Consider the following 21,241-nt stretch of genomic DNA (forward strand, 5'->3'; position numbering starts at 1 on the left):
AGCAAAGATTGGGCACGGGTCAATCGATGCTCGTGCGTTCAAACATTTATCATCTAAGCTCGTGGTGCGGCTCAACTTCGCCGCGGTAGCTAAACTCGTTCGACATTATCTACGGCATACGCGACTCGCGGTCGTACAGCTTTGAACGCGCGCGTGCTGCTCTTCAACTCCTTTAGTGGAATGTCGTATTTAGTAGCCGCGTAGGTGGCACTCTGTTGTGACTATGAAACGAAGCATGTCAAAAACTGCAACAAGTAACAAAATACGGATTGGTTGAACTGAACCTTACCTACCGTTCACATCCGCCCTTTTTTGTACGGTACTGCCCTTTGCATACCGCAAAATCACGACATACGCTAACCTGCTCAGCCGAGAAAGGGGAAATTCGCTATCATATTACAGGTTGAATATTTTTCTTTTCATTAATCACAGGAATTTTCCACACTCTGGACACGCATGCTGTAGTGTTCGACGAATAAAGTCAAGGGTGTTGAATTTCGTGCACAAGTCACATCCTTACTGGATTTTTTCTCCAATATCAAATATCGCTACAGAACAGTAAGCAATTATATCTTGTTATTCCACTTAACGCTAAATGTGTGAAATCTAATCAGCGCTCAAACAGTATCTAACTTCGAAGATCAAAGAAATGCCGGGCGTCACAATTGAATCCAGCAAATTGGACTGCCATCGCCGTTCATAACCGCCCATGTTAGCCACTTCTACTGGTCACCATCAGGCGGGAACTTTTGGTTTGGGAAAAATAATGCTGCCTCGGTCAGAAAAGAGGATTCCGAATCTGAAATAAATAAACGAGAGAGAGAAAGAAAAAAAACAGACCAGATAATGACCATTCATTACACGATTCGACATAATGAGATGTGAGAAGATGACTTCTTCAAGCGACAACATTTTTGGGCATTGGCCCAAAGCTGGGTAAGGTGGATCAGAGAGTTCGCTGACATTGTGAATGGGAGGTACACTCCGCTTCGATTGGGGCTCTAAGAGTGTTCAAATGAAGCTCAATTATTCACCACAATTCAGCTGGAATTAGGCACGATGACGCTGCTGATTATGACAACATGCCGCTATTGTACTTTCGTTGGTAATGAGCTCTCCAACACCGGATTGGCTATTAAATGGTGTCTAAGTGCTTAAGCCACGATATAATAAATTTCACTGAAAAACAATATTAATAACCGTGGGTAAATAATTATTGAATTCTTTCTTTTACTATTTCAAAAGCACGATCGCAAAAACAGTGACAAAATCATTAAACCAAATAATTCATCCTAAGACGGGAAATGTATTTGCGGTTTCCGGAATAGGTTAATGCAGTACACAATTCAAATTCCTTTGTTTAAGTCAATAAGACACAGAATAATTTGAAATGGTTAGAGTCTAATTAGATCTATCCGAACAACATTATCATAGCGATTTATGAGAATATAAAAATGGCAGAGTCTGTTCCATTTAGAATTTGACCGCACGAAAATTTCCAATTTCTCTGCGAGGAACTTGAATGGCGTTAACGTTCCCTGTGGAACTTTTGCCATCTCAACGTATGAATGAATTAGCGTCATTTATTAATACTTAATTGAGATTTATTAAGCCAAATAACACGCCTTGAATGTATTCCGAGGGGCAAGTTCTAGAATACGCGTGATCACAGTGCAAGTCGAAGGAAATTTCTCTGACGAAAAATACCCCGGCCAGAACGGGAATCGAACTCGAACACCCGGCATGATAATGTGAGACGCTAACCACTCGGCCACGGGTGCACTTCTCTACGAGGAAATAAAGTACAAAATCGGTAAAATATATTTTTGTACGTTTTTTTTATTAGACTTTAGGTGAAAAATACAAGAAAAAATATTTCTCTGCTTTTCTGATGAACTTTCGAACTTTCTGCCGAATACCTATCATTTTGTACACAGTGACATTGACAACGGTATCTGTCATCTTTTTCCTCCACTTTTCTATATCAGACGGTGTTTTGATTGTTTTGCCACACTTCTTCAATTACGCTTGACAATCACCCCATATCTTCGATGGGACGAAAATCTGGGCAATTTGGTGAACTCATACTTTTTCCAATAAAATCAATATTATTATGCTTAAACCATTCCTGACTATAATGGTAGCTGGCAAAGACGGGCTATAACTTCCCGAGAGCTTCGTTCGATCGTGTGAAGCTTCTCCTTGTAAAGTTGTCCATTCATTGTTGCTCCAGTGATGAAAATCTTTGTTTTCTTTATACAACCGAAGATGCGTTGCCAAATCACCAACTTTCGAGCGAACTTATCTGCGCGACAAATTTGAACTTATCCGGAGAATCTCCCTTATGCTTAACAAGGTTACATTTTTGACCAGGAATTTATCTAAAGTCCATTTTTACAAATGTCTCATCGTCCATCCAAATGTGACCATTGTACACGCTCATAGCTTTTCGCAAAATCACGTCCGGAGATCCCATGATTAGTTCGGATAACCCTGGTTGTCTTCGCTCGTAGTTTCCGGTCATATGTTCTACTTCTACGTTTGGTTTGCTTTTCGCGATGTTTCCCGGCTTGAGCGCGATATTTGAAGGCGGAGTTTGAAAGCCTTGATGATCATCCCTCCTGTCACGTTGGGTTTTCCAAATGAATGAGCAGAATTGTCATATTCGTATTTTCTAGTCAAACAAATATTTGTACATGTTTAAATAACATGTATGTCTGCTTGGAACAAAGTTCACTTTCCCATTGCGCAATGGTCCAGGAGATGCATTTAAGTGGAAATTAGCATTTGGAGCTCGACGGTTATTCTCTAGACAAAAACTTCGACAAAGATGTTACATATGATAGAGCGCTCATTTCAATGCTATCAAAAATAGGGTGACCAAAATTGTAGATGAAATAAAAAATATAACTTTCTCATCTTTATAGATAGAGGTAAACAAAGTTCGACAATGTTGTAGTCCTAGTTATTTGGGACATCTTTGTAAAACACAGTTTTTTTCTGTCTCTTGAAATAACCAATAAAGTGCCTATTTTTAAGTTGCGTTAGGGTCACCATGAAAAAACTGTTTTTTGCTCTAACTTTCATATTTCAAATTCTACATACAAACTACCTTCGAAAAATTTTTAAAACATACTAATACAAACATTTTGTGATGCAGAACTAGTCAATATTTCAACTTCACTCAAAGTTATTGATATTTTTTCCAAAAAATACGCTCTCTTCAATTGCGTGCCATTCTCTGGGGCAAACATAAAAAATGTTTGTTGGTGGAATTTGAAAGAACAAATTTCACTCAATAGAATATGTGATTTTCGAAGATATGTTATTTTTTGTATTTGAGTAAATTAAAATTGAAATCATGAGTTTTTGGGTGAAAACCCATCAATAACTTTGAGCAGGATTAAGATATTGACAAGTTCTGCATCGCAAAATGTTGGTAAATGTTGGTCAAACACGAAAAATAACATAGTTTTGAAAATCACACATCATGTAGAGTGAACTATGTTTTGAAACAATAAATGCCGCCAATAAAATTAGTTTATGTTTGCCCCAGAAAGAATGACAAGCAATCGCAGAGAACGCATTTTTTGCGAAGAAATAGCAATAACTATGAGTGAAGTTGAGATATTGACAAGTCCTGCATCGCAAAACGTTTGTATTAGTAAGCTCTAAAAGTCTTTCGAAGACAGTTTGTATATAGAATTTGAAATATAAAAGTTAGGACAAAAAACAGTTTTTTTCATGGTGACCCTAACGCAACTTAGAAAAAAGGCGCTATATCTGTTATTTCAAGAGATAGAAAAAAAACTGTGTTCTACAAATATGTCTAAAATATTCGGGACTAAAATATTGTTGAACTATGTTTACCTCTATCTATAAAGATGAGAAAGTTATATTTTTTATTTTTAATCGACAATTTTGGTCACCCTATTTTTGATAACTTAAAAATGAGCGCTCTATCATATGTATTAGAGATGGGCAAACCGTTCACGAACGGTACGAAAGAACTAGTTCGCTGAAAAGAGTGAACGAGCGGTCGTTCTTTTTCAAAGAACGGTAGTTCTCCCCACGAACTGATTGCGAGCGAACGGTTTGTGAACAAACGGAACGAACTGATTCCGTAAGAACGGTTTGCGAGTGAACTGTTTGAGAGTGAACTGTTGGAGAGTGAACTGTTTGTGAACGAACTGTTTGCGAGTGAACTGTATGGCAAAGAACTGATTGGGAGTGAACTGTTTGGGAACGAACTGTTTGAGAACGAAGTGTTTGCGGCCGAACTGTTTGCGAACAAACTAGTGCAGCTGAACTGATTTGCGCATTCTTCGTAAGCGTGTATGGTGGCCTAGGATGAGTGCTGATGGGGAAAAATGCGGGAAATCTTGCGCCATTTGCTATGTAAACGGACGATCAATGCGACTACCTCCCATGCAAAGAACATTTGCCCCAAAAGTCGTATAGAGAACTGCTGCTCTTGATTTCAACAGACCATACATAAAACTAGGGGAATATCCATTTAGGTTATCATAGATCTCAGATCCAGGTACGCAATAGAGCGTCCTGTATGGCAAAGAACTGATTGGGAGTGAACTGTTTGCGAACAAACTAGTGCAGCTGAACTGATTTGCGCTGGACGGAATGTATAAATATAACGAGAACGCTTGTAAGGAAAATAAAACGATTTGTCATTTATGAGCAAAATGCATGTAACTCATGGTTTATTTTGTTAATGTATACTCAATTTTGGGTTAAACATTAAATTAGATTTTCGTAGTTTTAAAAACAAAACTATATATTTTCAATTTCATGTATTTTTTCAATTCCGCGTAACAATCATATACTTTCTGATTATTGTGTGGGATACGACATAACTACGGTATGTCACCCTGCATTATATACTGCATATGCCGATGTGTAGTAGGAGATTGCACACAGCTCCGCAGTGAGAGTCTAACAGCCAAACTGGTGAGACATGTGGATTCCAGAAAGTGAATGGCGTAATGGGGGATTTCCTAATGGAGTTTGATGTTACACATTTGGCGACCGTTGCAGGTTTTGCTGCGGATAACTTGCAGCATTTAAATTAAGCACATATATTGGATATTCATGAAATCCCCCATTGCGAATCGATTTGATGTGCCTTGTGAAAACAAAAAAGTGAGGGAGAGAAAAGGTTGCGCGTTGAGAGAACCGCAGAGGAAAGAAATAGTTTGTCTCGAATCAGGGTTATGCGCGTTGAGAGGACAGCATAGAAAAAAGGTAAAAAAAATGTGTGCATGAGGAAAGCTCACAAAGCGTGTTGAGAGGACCGCATGCCCTAAATTTCTGTAAATGCGCGTTAAGAGTACCGCATAACAAAATGTTCGAGAGATGTGTGCTTGAGAAGAACACAAAAAGCGTGTTGAGAGGACCGCATAAAAATTACCTTAAATTTCTGTAAATGCGCGTTGAGAGTACCGCATAACAAAAGGTTAGATGTGTGCTTGAGAAGAAAAACAAAGCGTGTTGGGAGAACCGCAAAGATAACAAAATTTGGCTGAAATTTTGTAAATGCGCGTTGAGAGAACCGCATAACAAAAGGTTAGAAAAATTTGTGCGCGAGGAGAGCCCACAAAGCGCGTTGAGAGAACCACATACCAAAGTATTAGGAAAATGAACTGTGTGCGTGAGAAGAGCCCAACGTAAACACATGGCAAGTTGAGAGTACCGCTGAAGTGATGTACTATCTTCAGTAGGAAGAAAAGAACAGCAAGCACGGAGTCATTAGACGATCCATTTGGTTCATTTGTTAGTGTTTGTGTAATGTAATGTTCATGAAGGCATGTTGCATATCATAAGAAGGGATATGGAACTGATACAAATGAACTACGGCCGTTTGTAATGGTGTTGAATAAGATATACATATACGTATTGCGGCTGCCTTGTAACAGTTTGTGTAATGGCTTAATGATACAAGCATAATGTGTAAATTATTTTCAGCCCATTACACAGAGCCATGAACAGGGCTAGGTGGAGCAGATGGAAGAGTTTGCGAACGTAGGGTGCGTGATAGCACGCGCTGCCATAGCTACTTTTTACATCGTGACGTCAATTATTATATTTCTTGTTAGCTCATGCTTAAGTTGATTCGGCGTGATAGCATATAGAACAGTAGGAAATAGACTATCACTGAGAAAAAACAAATTTATTTTCTATTACTCGGAACGTCACATCCGAACGAAAAAATCAACATGTCCAGTGCGGAAAAGTATGCCCAAAACCAGCGGGAGGCTTTGGACACAGTGTGGGCAGAATTACCCTTACTTTTTTAATAAATCGCGTAAAAAGCTGAAACGAGCATTGACAAGAGCTGATGGATGGGCTCTACGCCTCAGCCTCAACTATGACATTGAGTACATAAAAGGGATAGACAATATAGTGGACCCTTCGTCGCGGCTATATTGTGGAGAGGATGACGCATTCAATGAAGAGGCCAGTCCATGGGAAATTTGTCACTTAGAACCGTTTGAGAGTGAATTCCTCACTGAGAAGGAAATCCGTGAGTACACAGAGCAAGACGAAACTGTGACAGATGTAATCCGTGCCATGGAAACACACGAAAAGTTTGGCCTAATACAAGTCAGAGACGAACGATCTTGTCTTTTTCGGAGGATTCATAACGAAGAAAGGGTGTGCTGTTATTCCTTCAGCATTTCATGAAAAAGCACTGAAGGCAGCTCATGTGGGACATCCACTTGAAGCTAAGATGAAAAGCATTCTTCGTAAGCGTGTATGGTGGCCTAGGATGAGTGCTGATGGGGAAAAATGCGGAAAATCTTGCGCCATTTGCTATGTAAACGGACGATCAATGCGACTACCTCCCATGCAAAGAACATTTGCCCCAAAAGTCGTATAGAGAACTGCTGCTCTTGATTTCAACAGACCATACATAAAACTAGGGGAATATCCATTTAGGTTATCATAGATCTCAGATCCAGGTACGCAATAGAGCGTCCTGTGTAGTCAGTAAAATTTGAGCACACGAGAGTAGTGTTGCATTAAATTTTGACGTAGGACTACGTCTTTCATTTCTATACCGGGGTGTAAAATCAAAGTTTCGAAGACGAAAGCGTTACACCGGAGACCGAGATTTTGAGCGTTAATAGCTTCTAAACAACTGAACGACATGGTATGATAAACAATTCATTTGAAAGATGAAATGTCTACGCGTTATATACTTGTTACTCCTTGATCGAAAAACTTGTTTCAATAGCCTTAAAATTGCTTTCAAAACAGGCTATTGATATCACCAATCGGTATATAAGCGAGCGCCGCTCGGAAATCCACTCAGTTATAATCGAACAGCGATTGGAGCATGTTGTCGCTGTTGTGGTGAAGCTAACTTCGTTCATCATGAAAGCACTGATGAACGGTGTCACCGAGAGCCTTTTCGTGCATCTTAGGCCAGAAGGGAATCCATCAGGAGGAGAGTGATGCCACTGAAAAGGCGACCAAGAGAGTATCAGCATCGAAAAACGGTTCCGCTTGAGGCATCGGAGCAGCCGCCACACACATACATACACGTGCGGAATTTACATTTGGTTGCTATCCAGCATCGAAAAGATTCCGGAAAGATGTAATCGTTGCTGAAAAATAATCTGCCAGTTCCCCTTGGAATTGAAAAATACATTCAAGCGAAAGAGTTTATTTTGAAGTTTTCTATCCATAAAACACTGCGACCAAATACATTTAGTTTTGTGATTTTTCAATCAAGTGCGATCAACGTAAGACCAAGTTTTCGGCAATTTATTAGAGGTGCAATGAATCTTAAAAAGGAATTCCCGCTCTACGCGCACTGGCAAACGATGTTTACTCAACAAATTTCTCAAACGAGAAATGGGTGTTGTGAGAAAGGATAAGGGAACGCAAAAACTATGTAGACTGATTTGATGCAATGTCTATTGGAAATGGAATACAAATCATATCACAATACAAACAATGTATTATATAAGTTAATCTTAAACACTAAACTTTACTTAAAAAAAACAATTTCTTCTTTTCGAGCACACGATGTGCATCTATTCACTATTCAAATTTAACTCTAACCTTACATTCATTGTCCCTGCTTATATATATCAATGATTTGTGTTTACAACATCTTGAATGTGGGAATGTTTATTCATGGCATCAGCGCGATGCTGATATCGATTCTTGTGAACGGTTGATTGTTTATTCTTGGTCTCCGGGTGGTCCGATAAGTTGTGATTGTTGATGATGATGCAGCTGGATGGTGATTCGGATGTTTATATTCCGCTTATCGGCTATGCGGTCTCGATTTGTGCTAACTGTGCTAACTCCTCCCCTCTTGATTGCTTTGTCCTCAAAGTTTACTTTTGGATGGTGCGTAATGGTGTTGGTGCATCAAAGAATGCTTGAAGTTGTTTTTTTCTTTCGTCTGATAATTCCTCTGTGTTGTTGGTGTCAGGTTTAATTTCCGTTGTTTTTGGTGGCTCATTTATTAGGATGGTCTCAGCGTTTTTGTCGAAGTGGACTGTTATGTTGGCCTTTTGTTTACGTCTGGAAAGGAATCGAAGAATTGCAAATGTGCTTGCGATTAGAATTATTGTTGATAGTCCAAATGATCCAAAGATATTGAGTTTCCAACTCAAGGAATGATTTTGCAGGTTTAATAGTTCCAATTTTTCGCGATGTTCAAGGGTTAAATTCTGAAGGTATTCCACAGGTGGTGCGTCTATGATATGAATTTCGTTAACACGAAGTCCAGTGGTAGGATCATATGTTTTTGCAGGAATAGTTGTTTCATAATTGGAATATTGTTCGCCGTTGATATGAAGATTGCATTGGCTGAATTGTATTAAAAACGATCCATATAGGGGTTGACTGGAATTGGTACAATTTGATGAGACTTCTGCACCAGCGTCATTGATCAAAATTGTTGCATCGTTGATTCGTTTTACGAGTCCCTTTGAATATACCTTTTCAAAGGTGCAATTTGAATGTTTCCCTGTAGTAAGTTTATATATGCATTCATTTGCATGTTCTATTTGAGAATTATCGCATAAGAAATAGTCATCTTTAGCATATAGATAATGTGCGTATTATTCAGCATTACTTGTGCTTTGGCTTGTGTTAATAATTCTTCGAAGGAAGTTATGTGAATATCGTGGTTTTGTAGAAAGGTTGCAATTTTTGTAAAATCTTTTATCGATAGTAGTTTGCTACTAGGGATTCCGTGTTTGGCCATTAGAATTGCTTCTTCTAATGTTTCTACCTGATTTTGTAATGAGTCTATGTTGGAGAGAATTATCAATTGATTAATTTCGAGGGAATGGTTTTTTGTTCTTTCATTCTCGATCTTTAGTACTTGATTGGTTATGTCTGTTATTTCTTGGATTCGTTTGTCGATAGCTTCGTTGATGAATAACTGCTTGTTGTTCATGGTTATCAGGGCGTTCATGGAGTGATTGATGATTCGGAGATCTTCTGCATCTGGGCTGCCGGCGATCCATTTCCAAACTGTTCCGATTGTATCCCACCTTTTTCTTCTGTTTACAAATGGTTTGATTTTCATAAATGTTTCATATAACTTATAATTTTTGATTTGGATTAATTCATACAATGGATTATTTGAAGGATTATTCTGTATGTCACTATTAACATTGAAAATTGTATTGCCAATTCGAATTAAATCAATAGGATGTACAATGCGTATGTGTCCTATTTTTATTTTTGCTTTTCCTAGTGGTACAATTGCGAGTGGGTTATTTGTAAGGTCGTGTATTTGAATTCCTGCCAGTACTTGAGACGCGCAGAGGGCGAGTCTGTAAAGAAACGAAAAATGTTTTTATTCGCTTGTATTCTTTCGTAAATTACATTTATGGATTTTTCGATTATTGGAATCTATAATGTATGTATTGTGATCTTCTTTTATTTTTATAATGTTGTATCGACTCTTACGTTTATTGTGAGTATTTGTTTTTTCATATGCATAGCTATTGGGTTCGTATGTTTGATAAGCTTTTGGAATAATTTTTTCTTCTTTGTTTTTGTATAATTTTAATATTTTTTCATTATTTTTGTCTCGACTTCTTGCTATTTCTTCATAGGACGCATTATCTCTACTTTCTCCTATATAAATATTTTTTGGTGTTTTGTTAATAAATGAATGTATTGTGTTATTGTATTTATGAGTTGCTTCTTGAATGAGAGTAGTAATTGGCATATCTGGATTTAATGCTTTAACACATCTAGCTATTTCTCGTATTGTAGAGTGACATCTTTCTACTTGGCCATTGGTTTCAGAATGATTAACAGGAGTTTTGAAGATTTTGACACCTAAATTTATAATGTTTTGTTCTACGACATTTGATATAAAAGAACTTTCATTATCTATTACAATTAATGCGGGCAAGTCCCAATCATATAATAATTCCAAAAGAACATTCTTTACATCAGAAATGGCCTTTGACTTAATTGGTTTCATTTTGAGATATTTTGAAAATTTGTCAAGTGAGGATATAAAAAGGAAATTGGCATTGTAACAAAATATATCGAGATGTATGATCTCGCCAGGATAATTAGGGATTGGAGTTCTTACGGGGATAAATTTCTGAGGTTGTCGTTCATATTTTTCCATTTTGCAAATTTCACAAGTTCTTATATATTTCTGGAAAAGTTTATGTATTCCTGGGAAAAAGTATTTCTTTATGAGTTGAAGTGAGTTTTCCTTTGCATTCCGATGAGCGAAATTATGCACATCCTTGATTGTTTCTAACTGTTGTTCTTCATCTTGAATATCTTCTACTTTTGTTTGCGAAAATCTCACTTTCAAAATTTTTGAATTATAGTTTGTTTTATAAATTTCTTGTATAATTCCCATGGTTCGTTCATCTGTCATAATTCCGTTCAATATTCCTGGGTTGAGAAATTGTTGTAGTTTGTCCTTTAGAAAGTTTATATCAAAATTTGGTTCAACAAAAGTGTGTCTGTTGTATTTTTCAAAAAGAACATTAAATTCATAGGATGAATTAGGCCCAATCTGAAAAATTAATTGGTTCCGAAAAACGTTAATGGGAGCCTCAGTTGAGGGTATATAGGAACTGTCATCTTCTTCTGCCGAATGTTGAGTAGGGGTTAATGAATTTATTTGGATGCGTGAAAGTGCGTCAGCTACTACGTTGGATTTCCCTGGTTTATAGAACATTTCATAATCATGTTCCTCAAGGAAAGCTTTCCATCGTTTTAGCTTTGCATTATTGTTTTTGGGTGATAATGTGAATGTGAGTGGGAGATGATCTGTGTAAATTTTTAGTTTTGCTCCGTAGATAAAATTCCTTAAGTTGTGAAGAGCCCATACGACTCCAAGCATCTCTTTTTCGTTTGTTGCGTAGTTTTCTTCGGTCCTGGAAAGAGTTCGAGAAATAAATGTTATTGGTCGTTCGCCGTCCTGGAATTGCTGTGATAACACTGCTCCTATTGCTTTATCTGATGCGTCTGTGGTGAGAATGAAGGTTTTTTCAAAATCTGGAAATGTTAAAACGTCTTTAGAAGATAAAATTTCTTTAAGAGTATTAAATGAATTTCGTGCATCATCATCTAGATTGATGATTGTGTTTTTTGACTGATTTTTCAGAATTTGGCGATGGCCATCCTCCCCTCTTAAAAGTTTTGTAAGGGGTTTTGCGATTTTAGCATAATCTCTTACAAAACGTCTATAATATCCAGACAGTCCTAGAAATGCGCGTAAATCTTTCAGAGTTTTTGGTTCAGGGTATTTACGAATACATTCAACCTTCTTATCGTTTGGTTTTAGACCTTCTTTTGAAACAATAAAGCCAAGAAATTCGACTTCGGTCCTTAAAAATTCTGATTTGTCAGGTTGAATTTTGAAATTAGCTTCTCTTAATGTTTCCAAAATTGTTCTTAAATTTTTCAAATGTTCATCAAGTGTTTTACCGAATATTATGATGTCATCTATATAGACATGACATATTTTTCCTAAGTGTTCTCTTAAAACGTCATCCATTACTCTTTGGAAGATTGCTGGTGCATTCTTTAAGCCAAAGGGTAAACGAATGAATTCATATTTTCCATTATTAACTGAAAAAGCTGTTTTTTCTATATCTTTTTCAGACATTGGGATTTGATGAAATCCTGATGCCAAATCCAATGTGGTAAAAAATTTGTTTTCTCCTAAGTTAGATAGGACTGTGGATGTATCCGGAATTGGATATCTGTCACTAATTGTTTTTGAATTTAATTTTCGGTAATCTATAACCATTCTGTATTTCTTTTCTTTAGAAGCATCCTGTTTCTTTGGTACTATCCAAACTGGTGAGTTGTAAGGGGATCGTGATGGTCTAATAATTCCATCATGTAAAAGTTTTTCTAATTGTTTATTAACTTCAGATTTTAAAGCTTGAGGATAAGGATAAGTTTTGCTATAGACTGCATTTTCGTCAGTAGTTCTGATATCGGCTTTGACCTTTGTAGTAAATGGTAATTTTTCATCCGGAGGTTGAAATAAATCTTGAAAATCTTTTAAAACTTTTCCGAGTCTGTCTTTTTGTTGCTTGTCTAGGTGATCATCTCGAATATTTATTTTGTTGATTTCCTGTAGTTTGTATTGGAGTAGAGGAATAATGAATTTGTTTTCTAAAATTAATTTTTCATTTGAAGTATCTATTACTGCTTTCAATTCTTTTAATGTGTCGTGTCCTATGATTGCATCAAAAGATTTTAATTCATTTAAATGAAAGAATTTAATCAAAACATTAGAATATGGTTTGAATAATTTTCCGCTGGAATATTTATTAATTTTTATATCTCCGCCTACTGAAGATACATAAAAAGGTTTTTTTATTTTGTGGCTGATACTTGCGTATCGAGGGTGAATGAAATTTTTGTTTGATCCTGTGTCAATTAGAATTTTTAGTGGTTCTTTTGCCTTACCAAAATAAAGAAAGTATGGTAGGGCAGATTTTAATCTAAAAAATTTAGTTCTGCTTTTTCTATGTCTTCTTCTTCAGGTGTTTCCCGTTCTTGTGTGTCAATTGTTTTCATATATCGTTCATATTGAGATGATTCTTCGGTTTGTTCCTCTTCATTATATTCGTTATCTATGCATGGATAATCGTGATCATTGGGATTAATTTCAACGAAATTTTGGGGATCTTCATATTGGCCGGTTTTAATGTTGAAGAGTCTTGGTCTCTTCATTGGGTTTACCTGAGTTGTATTTTGAGGTCTATTGCCGTAATTTATTTGTCTAGTCCTAATGGATGGATCTACTTCCATAGGTTCTGGTGGAGGTTGTCGGAAAGGATTTCTGGGAGGTAATTGTGGTTTTGGTTGAAAGGAATGTTGCGGAAATTGTTGGAAATTTGGTTTTGGAGTATTCCATTGAAATGGGGGCCTAAAATTATTGTTGTTATTAATAAAGGGCTGGGGTTTGAAATTGTGATTTCTGAAATTTTGAATGGGATTTGGTTTTAACATACGTGGTGGTAATTTTAGAGGATTAATTGGAATTAAATTTCTGGGTGCTGCTGTATGTTCAAAATGTTTTGGTTTAGTTAGCATTTTTCTGCATTCTACGTTTTGGAATGCGATACAATAACTGTATGCACTTGCTAAAGAAGTTGGTTCATAATTTCGGATGAATTTATAAATGTCTCCATCAAGCCCTCTTATGAATGCATCTATTGCCTTTTTATTGTAAGATTCTATTAAAGCTTTTGAAGCTTCTGGGTGACTAAATCTGTGATCTGTTTTGATTTGATTTGCTATTAGTGATAGCAATCTGTTTACTTCGTCGTAATAAATTTCTAAAGAGTTTCCTCTTTGTTGTACGGTCATTAATTGATAATCGAGTGTTTCAAGATCACGCTTTTCACCATAATAAGTGACAAGTGTTTTCTTGATCATCGTCCAGTTGATACCAATGTTAGAAGCGACTAAAGCGTCATTTGCTTCTCCTCTAATTTTCCGTCTGATAGTTTTGCATACCATGTGGAATTTATTTTGCAATTCAACACTATGGTTTGCAGTAGTATTATATAATTGGATTAGACTGTCAACATCACTGATCCAGTTATTTAATTCACTTGGATCGCCTGTGAATATTGGCAAGTCTTTGACTAAATCGGGAATTTTCTCAAAAGTATCTGGGTTTACGGGAGAACCGTCTTGTTTTGTGAAAAATAGGGGTGGATCACTGTAATCAGGAATATTTTGTGGAGCGGAAGCGGCTTCCAGAGCGGCAATCCTGCTCAGTAGTTGGTTAACGTCGAATTGTTCCATATTATTTATTCTTAATTGATTAAATGCTTCTAGCAGGTTATCCAGTTTAAAAAAATTATTGAATGTTAAAAAATGTTGATAAAATAAATGTTTATTTTAACCTGAAAAAAATTGTTTAATATAAAAATAAATGTTTGTTTTTAAAAATATTTGTTTCACAAAAAGTTTTATCCTAAAAATATTGTTGGAAAATTATCAAAAAATTTTAACCTTACCTGAAAAAGAATTAGTATATATATATATTTTTTTTTAAATAATATGATTATTTTCAATGAATATTTTGGAAATTACCTTTATTTTTTTCTGAAATTAATTGTTTTGTTATTTTATTTAATTAATTAATTGTCACACTATATTTTGGAATTATACAATTATTTGCACTACTTGTATTTGAATCTTTGTTAAATTATTCACTTTATTTCACTTTGTGATATTTCTGTTTTTGTTTTTAGTACTTACATGTAAATCCTGAACATCTTGTGGGAACACCACAAGACTGCGGAACAACGTACTTTCGGATGTCAATCCTCTTTCAGTGACGTCTCGAAAAGCTTCGGTGCGCGTGTCCAGTACTTTTGTCTCGATGTCCTATTATCACCTTTTGATTTATCCAACCGCTGGCGGGTTCAGCGAGACTGGTTGGTCGGGATCCTTGAAGTGTCTTCCTTCCTTCCCAGTGTGGCGGCAAATTCCTGTTTGGTCCACAAGCGAGCTCCTAACTGTTGTGGCTACTGAGGGGCTCTTCCACACGGCTGCAGAGGTCCTGCGGTCCAGAGAGGCTTCGTGCGTTCGGATATTTTTTTCGGATAGTGTGGGTGGTAACTCTATCGTTCACCCTATCACTTCACTTGTCTCACTTCCTTGGCACTACTTTCACTTGGCAAGGTCCCTATTCGGGCGCCAGTTAATCTTAAACACTAAACTTTACTTAAAAAAAACAATTTCTTCTTTTCGAGCACACGATGTGCATCTATTCACTATTCAAATTTAACTCTAACCTTACATTCATTGTCCCTGCTTATATATATCAATGATTTGTGTTTACAACATCTTGAATGTGGGAATGTTTATTCATGGCATCAGCGCGATGCTGATATCGATTCTTGTGAACGGTTGATTGTTTATTCTTGGTCTCCGGGTGGTCCGATAAGTTGTGATTGTTGATGATGATGCAGCTGGATGGTGATTCGGATGTTTATATTCCGCTTATCGGCTATGCGGTCTCGATTTGTGCTAACTGTGCTAACTTATATTATACAACTTTTGTGTGATTGTTCCTTTTGCTGGATATTGTGCCTCCAACGTAACGCTCTCGTTTTCGAAGTCCCCCAAATATTCATTTATTCATTCATTCCGAATTGATTCAGATGCAACCAGAAACAAATGCTCACTAAATCAACGATACGTCACCCTTGCGGTTATACCACAGATATAACCCACTTCCTGTTTTTTGACAGGGAGGGTTTCTCAAGGGCGATGAAGTCGAATAACGAACCGCAATTCAATGGCGAAGATTACTTTAAATATTGCTCGGAGCGTGACGTTTAAACCATATTTTCGACACAATTCTCCCTCCAGCAGAATGGGTTGGTAGAAATGTTTACCGTATTTCCAACAAAAAAAAACTATCAGAAAGAATTGCAAGCTGCCGTTCAGTCTTATAATGCGGCAGATCACAGTGTAACCAAAATATCTCCGGAAATGTTAAATGGTCGCTAAACCAAGCGTTGGTTGCCACTTTTAAGTTATGGTAAATCGGAACACGATGAACGGAAGGCGAGTAAGGTTAAACCAGGAGACCTAGTTATCGTTGGACCCCCTTTCCGAGATAAAGGTGCAAGTAGGTTCAGTGCGATGTATTTTACTATGATGCATGAACGAAACGGCAGCTTGATCCTTTGTAATTCTGGGGGTCATCACGTGAGGCGCCATGCTACGCAGACCAAGAAGGTCCATGTCCGGAATGTTCTAATTCCATAGGTTCAGCCAGGGATGGTTTCCTTGAGCGCCAAAATTTTTCATCAGGGTGGAAACTATCGGTTTGTGTCGTCAGCATAAATTTTCAATACAGACTTTGATTTCACCTAATGATTTCACTTTGCAATGTAATATGCATAAGGATTTTTTTTTCTTTCACATTGTTCTATTTTTTCTAGAGAAAAAGGGGGATGTGTGGGATACGACATAACTACGGTATGTCACCCTGCATTATATACTGCATATGCCGATGTGTAGTAAGAGATTGCACACAGCTCCGCAGTGAGAGTCTAACAGCCAAACTGGTGAGACATGTGGATTCCAGAAAGTGAATGGCGTAATGGGGGATTTCCTAATGGAGTTTGATGTTACACAATTATCAGAAAAAATCTGGGGGAAGCTGGGGCGATTCATGGATTAGTTAAACATAAAATATTATAGTGAGGGCATGTTGAGAAAAAAGTTTTTTCGTTGCTTTCAATTCATTGTTTGGCCTATTGCGTGTACGTGTTATCGTGATTGTTTGTATGATTGATTGTTAGTGAAAATCGCTGCTGATTTTTTTGCCTGAATGAAAATTATAAAATATGATCTTACATGGAACATGTGTGTTGTCCAAAAAGAGAATATGAAAAATTGCACATATGTTGTGCGCATCAAATTATTACATAAACTTTTGTCGATCGATAAACATATTTTCACATACAGTTTGCGACTTTTAAAGAAGCAGCTTATCTTTCCCCACTAAATTTCAAAAATATAAGTCCCATACGTACACTATCCAATCCAACGACATCAATTAATAACTGTCTATTGATGTTGGGTTCTTGCTAACATTCTATGTTGTTCTTAATAACGCTGAACGAAAGAGCGAAAGAACGGTTCAAAAGAACTGATTCACTTAGATGAACGGTTAGTGAGTGAACCGTTCATCAAAGTGAACCAAAGTTTTGCCCATCTCTAATATGTATCAACTTTGTCGAAGACAGTTTTTGTCTAGAGAATAACCGTCGAGCTCTTATTCCCACTTTAATGCACCTCGATTCCTGGCCCAATAATCCCAGCTCCTTCACTAACATCACTGACGACTTTTGTGTAAATGAGTCCATGACTCCCCTTTGGAAAAATGACAAATTTCACACGGCAATTAAATACTCAATCTACATACATAACAGACAATTACCCATCGACTGGGAGTATGAAGAAGAATAGGAATACAACAAGACGAGCTTTGAAACAATCAAACGTAGCCTACAAGCCATAGAATGGGAAACTTTATAGAACAGCGAAGGGGATGTCAACTTATCAGTGCATATCCTTCACGGAATTCTGAATAACATAATATCATAATTTGTGCCGAAGAAATTCAACCAGCAAATATCCTATTTGGTTTAACGCTGAAATAAAAAAAAGAATAGAAAACAAAAAGCACATAAAATTTCCGAAATAGACAAAAGTCATAAAAATTTGCTGGAGTATCAGAATACATATTTCCCAAGAACTAAACTTTGCCATGAATAGTGCACGCGAAGAGTATAATAAAAAGATCGAAACTGAAGTCAAACCATGCCCGAAGAATTTATCAAACGCAATGACTTCCCATCGCAGATGCATCTCGAAGTGGGGAATTCTTCGAACGAAATTTGCAATCTCTTTGCAGATTTCTTTCAGGAAATATATACCACATTTTCTGAAGAAAATCGCGATCGGGACTACTTTTAATTTTTACCGGAATATCCAAGTGAAATATCGGTGAACCATCTTTCGCAACAAGAAATATTATATGCATTGAAGAAATTGAACGGAACGAAAGGACCAGGACCTGACGGAATAGCACCTGTATCCCTGAAGAACCTGGCTAAGGAACTCCCCCTTCCCTTACATTGCACTGTCAGTATGTCACTACAAACTGGAATATTCCCAGAAAATTGGAAACAATCTTTTTTGGTACCTATCTTTAAAACAGGCGCCAAATCTGACATACATAATAATCGGGGAATTGCCATTATCTCTTGCATTTCTAAACTATTCGGAGCAAAAATGAACGAAATAGCCTTCCAACAAGTAGGGAATAAAATAACGTGTTTGCGACACGACTTCTACAAAAGTTAATTGAGTTAATAATCTGTTGGCATTTGTGACTTTTATTTTGAATGGAATGGAAAATGGCAAACACGTAAAAACTCTTCACACTGACTTCAGTATATCATTTGACCGCATCGACATTCCATTACTACTATTCAAATTTCAGAAATTTGGAAATTTGGTATAATGAAAATCTACTTAAACTGAATGTAACAAATGCAACTCCATAACAATTAGCAGAAAAAATCATGTACCATATATTGTAATACGCCTTGGAAATCAAAATGCAGAAAAATGTGAAATAGTTAGAGGTCTAGGCGTCGTCCTAGACAGGGATACTGTAGCATCGTTTTATTTATTTATTTATTTTGGCTTAACGTCTTTACAACATGGCCTGATTCACAATTTTTCTTGTAACAATACACAAGAAAAATGCTTGGTGTTTTTTAGTGGTACGGCTTGCAAGGCCTGCGTCCAACCCCACTATCTCGCAGGAGGACCATCGTGATACTGCTGCTTTACGTCCCGAGTACCACCAGGACTGGGCGAAGACGCTTATAGCGGCGTCAATTCGCTTAGAGGAGCTGTTTCCGGGTTTTTGTGGCTTTTCTTGGGGGACTGGCAATGCCCAATATGCTCATCCTACCACTTCCTAGAAAGTTCCCCTTTTACCAGTGCAAGCCAGAAAAACGATCTATGACGATAGAATTTCTGACCCGAACAGGAATCGAACCCGAAGCCCCCATCTTGGCAAGCGCAACGCTTACCACTAAGCCATGGGGACCACCAGCATCGCATCGTTTGGAACCCGTATATAGTCATACATGAAGAACGCATTGAGTCAGTCCAAATACAATTTCTTCTATTTGCACTTCGTAAACTGAACTGAACCTCATTTCCACTTCCTTCATATGAAGCACGCTGCATCGAAAATTGGCAATGCTTTCTTTTGTTGATATCTTAATTTCGTAAAGAGTACAATCAGCTGAATTACTAGAAAAACTAAATTTCCATGTACCTACACCCAAAGTTAATTTTTAGCACATGTTATGGCATCCCGATTTATTACATTAAATGAGCTGAAAAATAACAGAAAATGTTCTACTCCCCAATACATATATATATATATATATATATATATATATATATATATATATATATATCATTTGTAAAAAATATGCTAGAGCCAATATGAGCGAGTGAAACAGGAGAGCACCTATTTCCTCATCAATTTACAAATATTAGTGCAATGGTAGAAGGTGTAAAGAAGCATCTGGGGCTTCGGTAGGTGATCGGGCCATTCCTCCAGTTATTGATAAGCATGCCAGACGCTGTAGTGTATCGAACTTTTTCTGAGCTGATATTTGTGTTGTTTTAAGCCACCACACTATCGAAGCGTATATTAGTCTGGGTCTCGCTATTGCCGAGTAAATCCAGTGAATCATTCTCGATTTCAGTTCCCACTTTTCCCGAACATACAAGCCCAGAAAACAGTATAGGCTTCAGATATTGCATTCTCCAATTGGTCGTTCCAATTGAGTTTTTGGTCAAGCATTGGTTGGTTAGCATAGCATGTATCCTGTTGGAGATGCACGTGTCGAAACCACATTTTTTCATAGTTTTATTTATAGAATTGTGGAACCCATTGTCAAACACTTTTCAATATCGAGAAAGGTTGCATGTAAGATTTCCTTAGCGTCAAAATACTTCTCTATTTTTTAAATTAACGTGTGAAGCAGTGTTGTCACACGTACATTTTTATCTGGAAAGGTACAGATTTTTTCGTTATTTTTGGTACAGATTCTGTACGATACAGAGTACAGATTTTCGTCAAAAAGTACAGATTGGTACCGTAGTATCGCTATCAAGCAATCTAGATTCCTAAAAACTATGTATGAGCATCATCAAACACACGAATGGCTTGCAAATGTAAATGTAAAAGTATAGTTTATAGAGTTTTTTCCATGCTAATGAAATAGATTTTTCTCTATAACGAATATTTTCGATGGCACAGATTTCAGATGTAATTTATGCTTTGTTGAAGTGTTTTCTAGAAAGTTTTCTAAGGTTTCCAGTTTCAACAACAAAATGATGTCGAAACCAGAACCAGAACCAGAACAGATGAGTCTTGTTTCCGGATCCATCTTAAATCATCGCATACCTGAACCATGGGTTGCGTTTCGCGTATCCGACAACCCAAATAAACTCCTCACACAGTCCGGATGTGAATAAACGGCTTTGAACACTTTGGTTGGCCCCATCAGCTCACGCCATCGAGTAAGAACATTCTCACCGGACAGTATAAGCACTTCCAATGGTCCACTGCAAAACAAAATACTCAATAAATAGTTCGTTTTTTTTCAACTTACAACCAACCTCGTCATCAACGAAATCAACCGTTTGTAGAAAAATTTCCCCTCGTGAGCCTGATAGAACTGCTTAGCTTGCGATTCGGTTAGATGTAACTGCTTTCTCGTCACTATCCGGATACCACAGGAGTCAATGAATTTCTCTGCAGCGCTATATGCTACGGGATTTTTCAGTAAATGTGGCTTAAAAATTGCCAGCGTAAAACCGTGCATGATTGGTTTCACTGAAAACGTACGAAATCTAAGCGCAGTTCAGCTTGTTTTTGTTTTGATTTTAACCACCGGCTGCCGTTTGAGGCACTAACCGATGTGAGAGTCCATGAATGATGGAACAGTGAGCTTGGCGAACTACACCACCGATGCAGTAAACAAATACGAAAATGAGCAGGACTTTTTGTGACCGGACCACGGAATCATAACAGAGAGTGCAAATCGGCTGAGAATAGGCTCTCCATCGGTTCTCAGAGCGCACGTACTTCAAAACGTCAAAACATTGAAATGTAAACATA

At 37.2% G+C, this 21,241-nt stretch overlaps 1 protein-coding gene and 1 long non-coding RNA gene across 2 annotated transcripts; both read right to left on the reverse strand.

Moving 5' to 3' along the window:
• Positions 1 to 490: 490 nt before the first annotated feature.
• LOC129770506 (nucleoside diphosphate kinase 6) lies at positions 491 to 21,161 on the reverse strand. The gene is made up of 3 exons (XM_055773390.1): positions 20,740 to 21,161; positions 20,525 to 20,685; positions 491 to 799 (listed from the first exon to the last, which is right to left on the reverse strand). Exons 1-3 carry the CDS (start codon positions 20,943 to 20,945, stop codon positions 723 to 725), a joined length of 444 nt encoding a protein of 147 aa, XP_055629365.1. The 5' UTR covers positions 20,946 to 21,161; the 3' UTR covers positions 491 to 722.
• Positions 8,388 to 15,872, reverse strand: LOC129770507 (uncharacterized). The gene is made up of 2 exons (XR_008742128.1): positions 14,761 to 15,872; positions 8,388 to 8,556 (listed from the first exon to the last, which is right to left on the reverse strand). It is a non-coding gene; the product is annotated as an uncharacterized LOC129770507 (long non-coding RNA).
• Positions 21,162 to 21,241: the final 80 nt, after the last annotated feature.

The sequence above is a fragment of the Toxorhynchites rutilus genome, chromosome 2 (assembly GCF_029784135.1).
Source record: "Toxorhynchites rutilus septentrionalis strain SRP chromosome 2, ASM2978413v1, whole genome shotgun sequence".
In the NCBI taxonomy this organism is placed as follows: Eukaryota; Metazoa; Arthropoda; class Insecta; order Diptera; family Culicidae; genus Toxorhynchites; species Toxorhynchites rutilus.

Coding starts and splice junctions, on each gene's coding strand:
- LOC129770506 (XM_055773390.1), bottom strand. CDS start 20,945: ATGCACGGTTTTACGCTGGCAATTTTTAAGCCACATTTACTGAAAAAT. Junction 20,686..20,739: donor TTGATTTCGTTGATGACGAG/GTTGGTTGTAAG, acceptor TTTGTTTTGCAG/TGGACCATTGGAAGTGCTTA. Junction 800..20,524: donor AAACGCAACCCATGGTTCAG/GTATGCGATGAT, acceptor TATTTATTTCAG/ATTCGGAATCCTCTTTTCTG.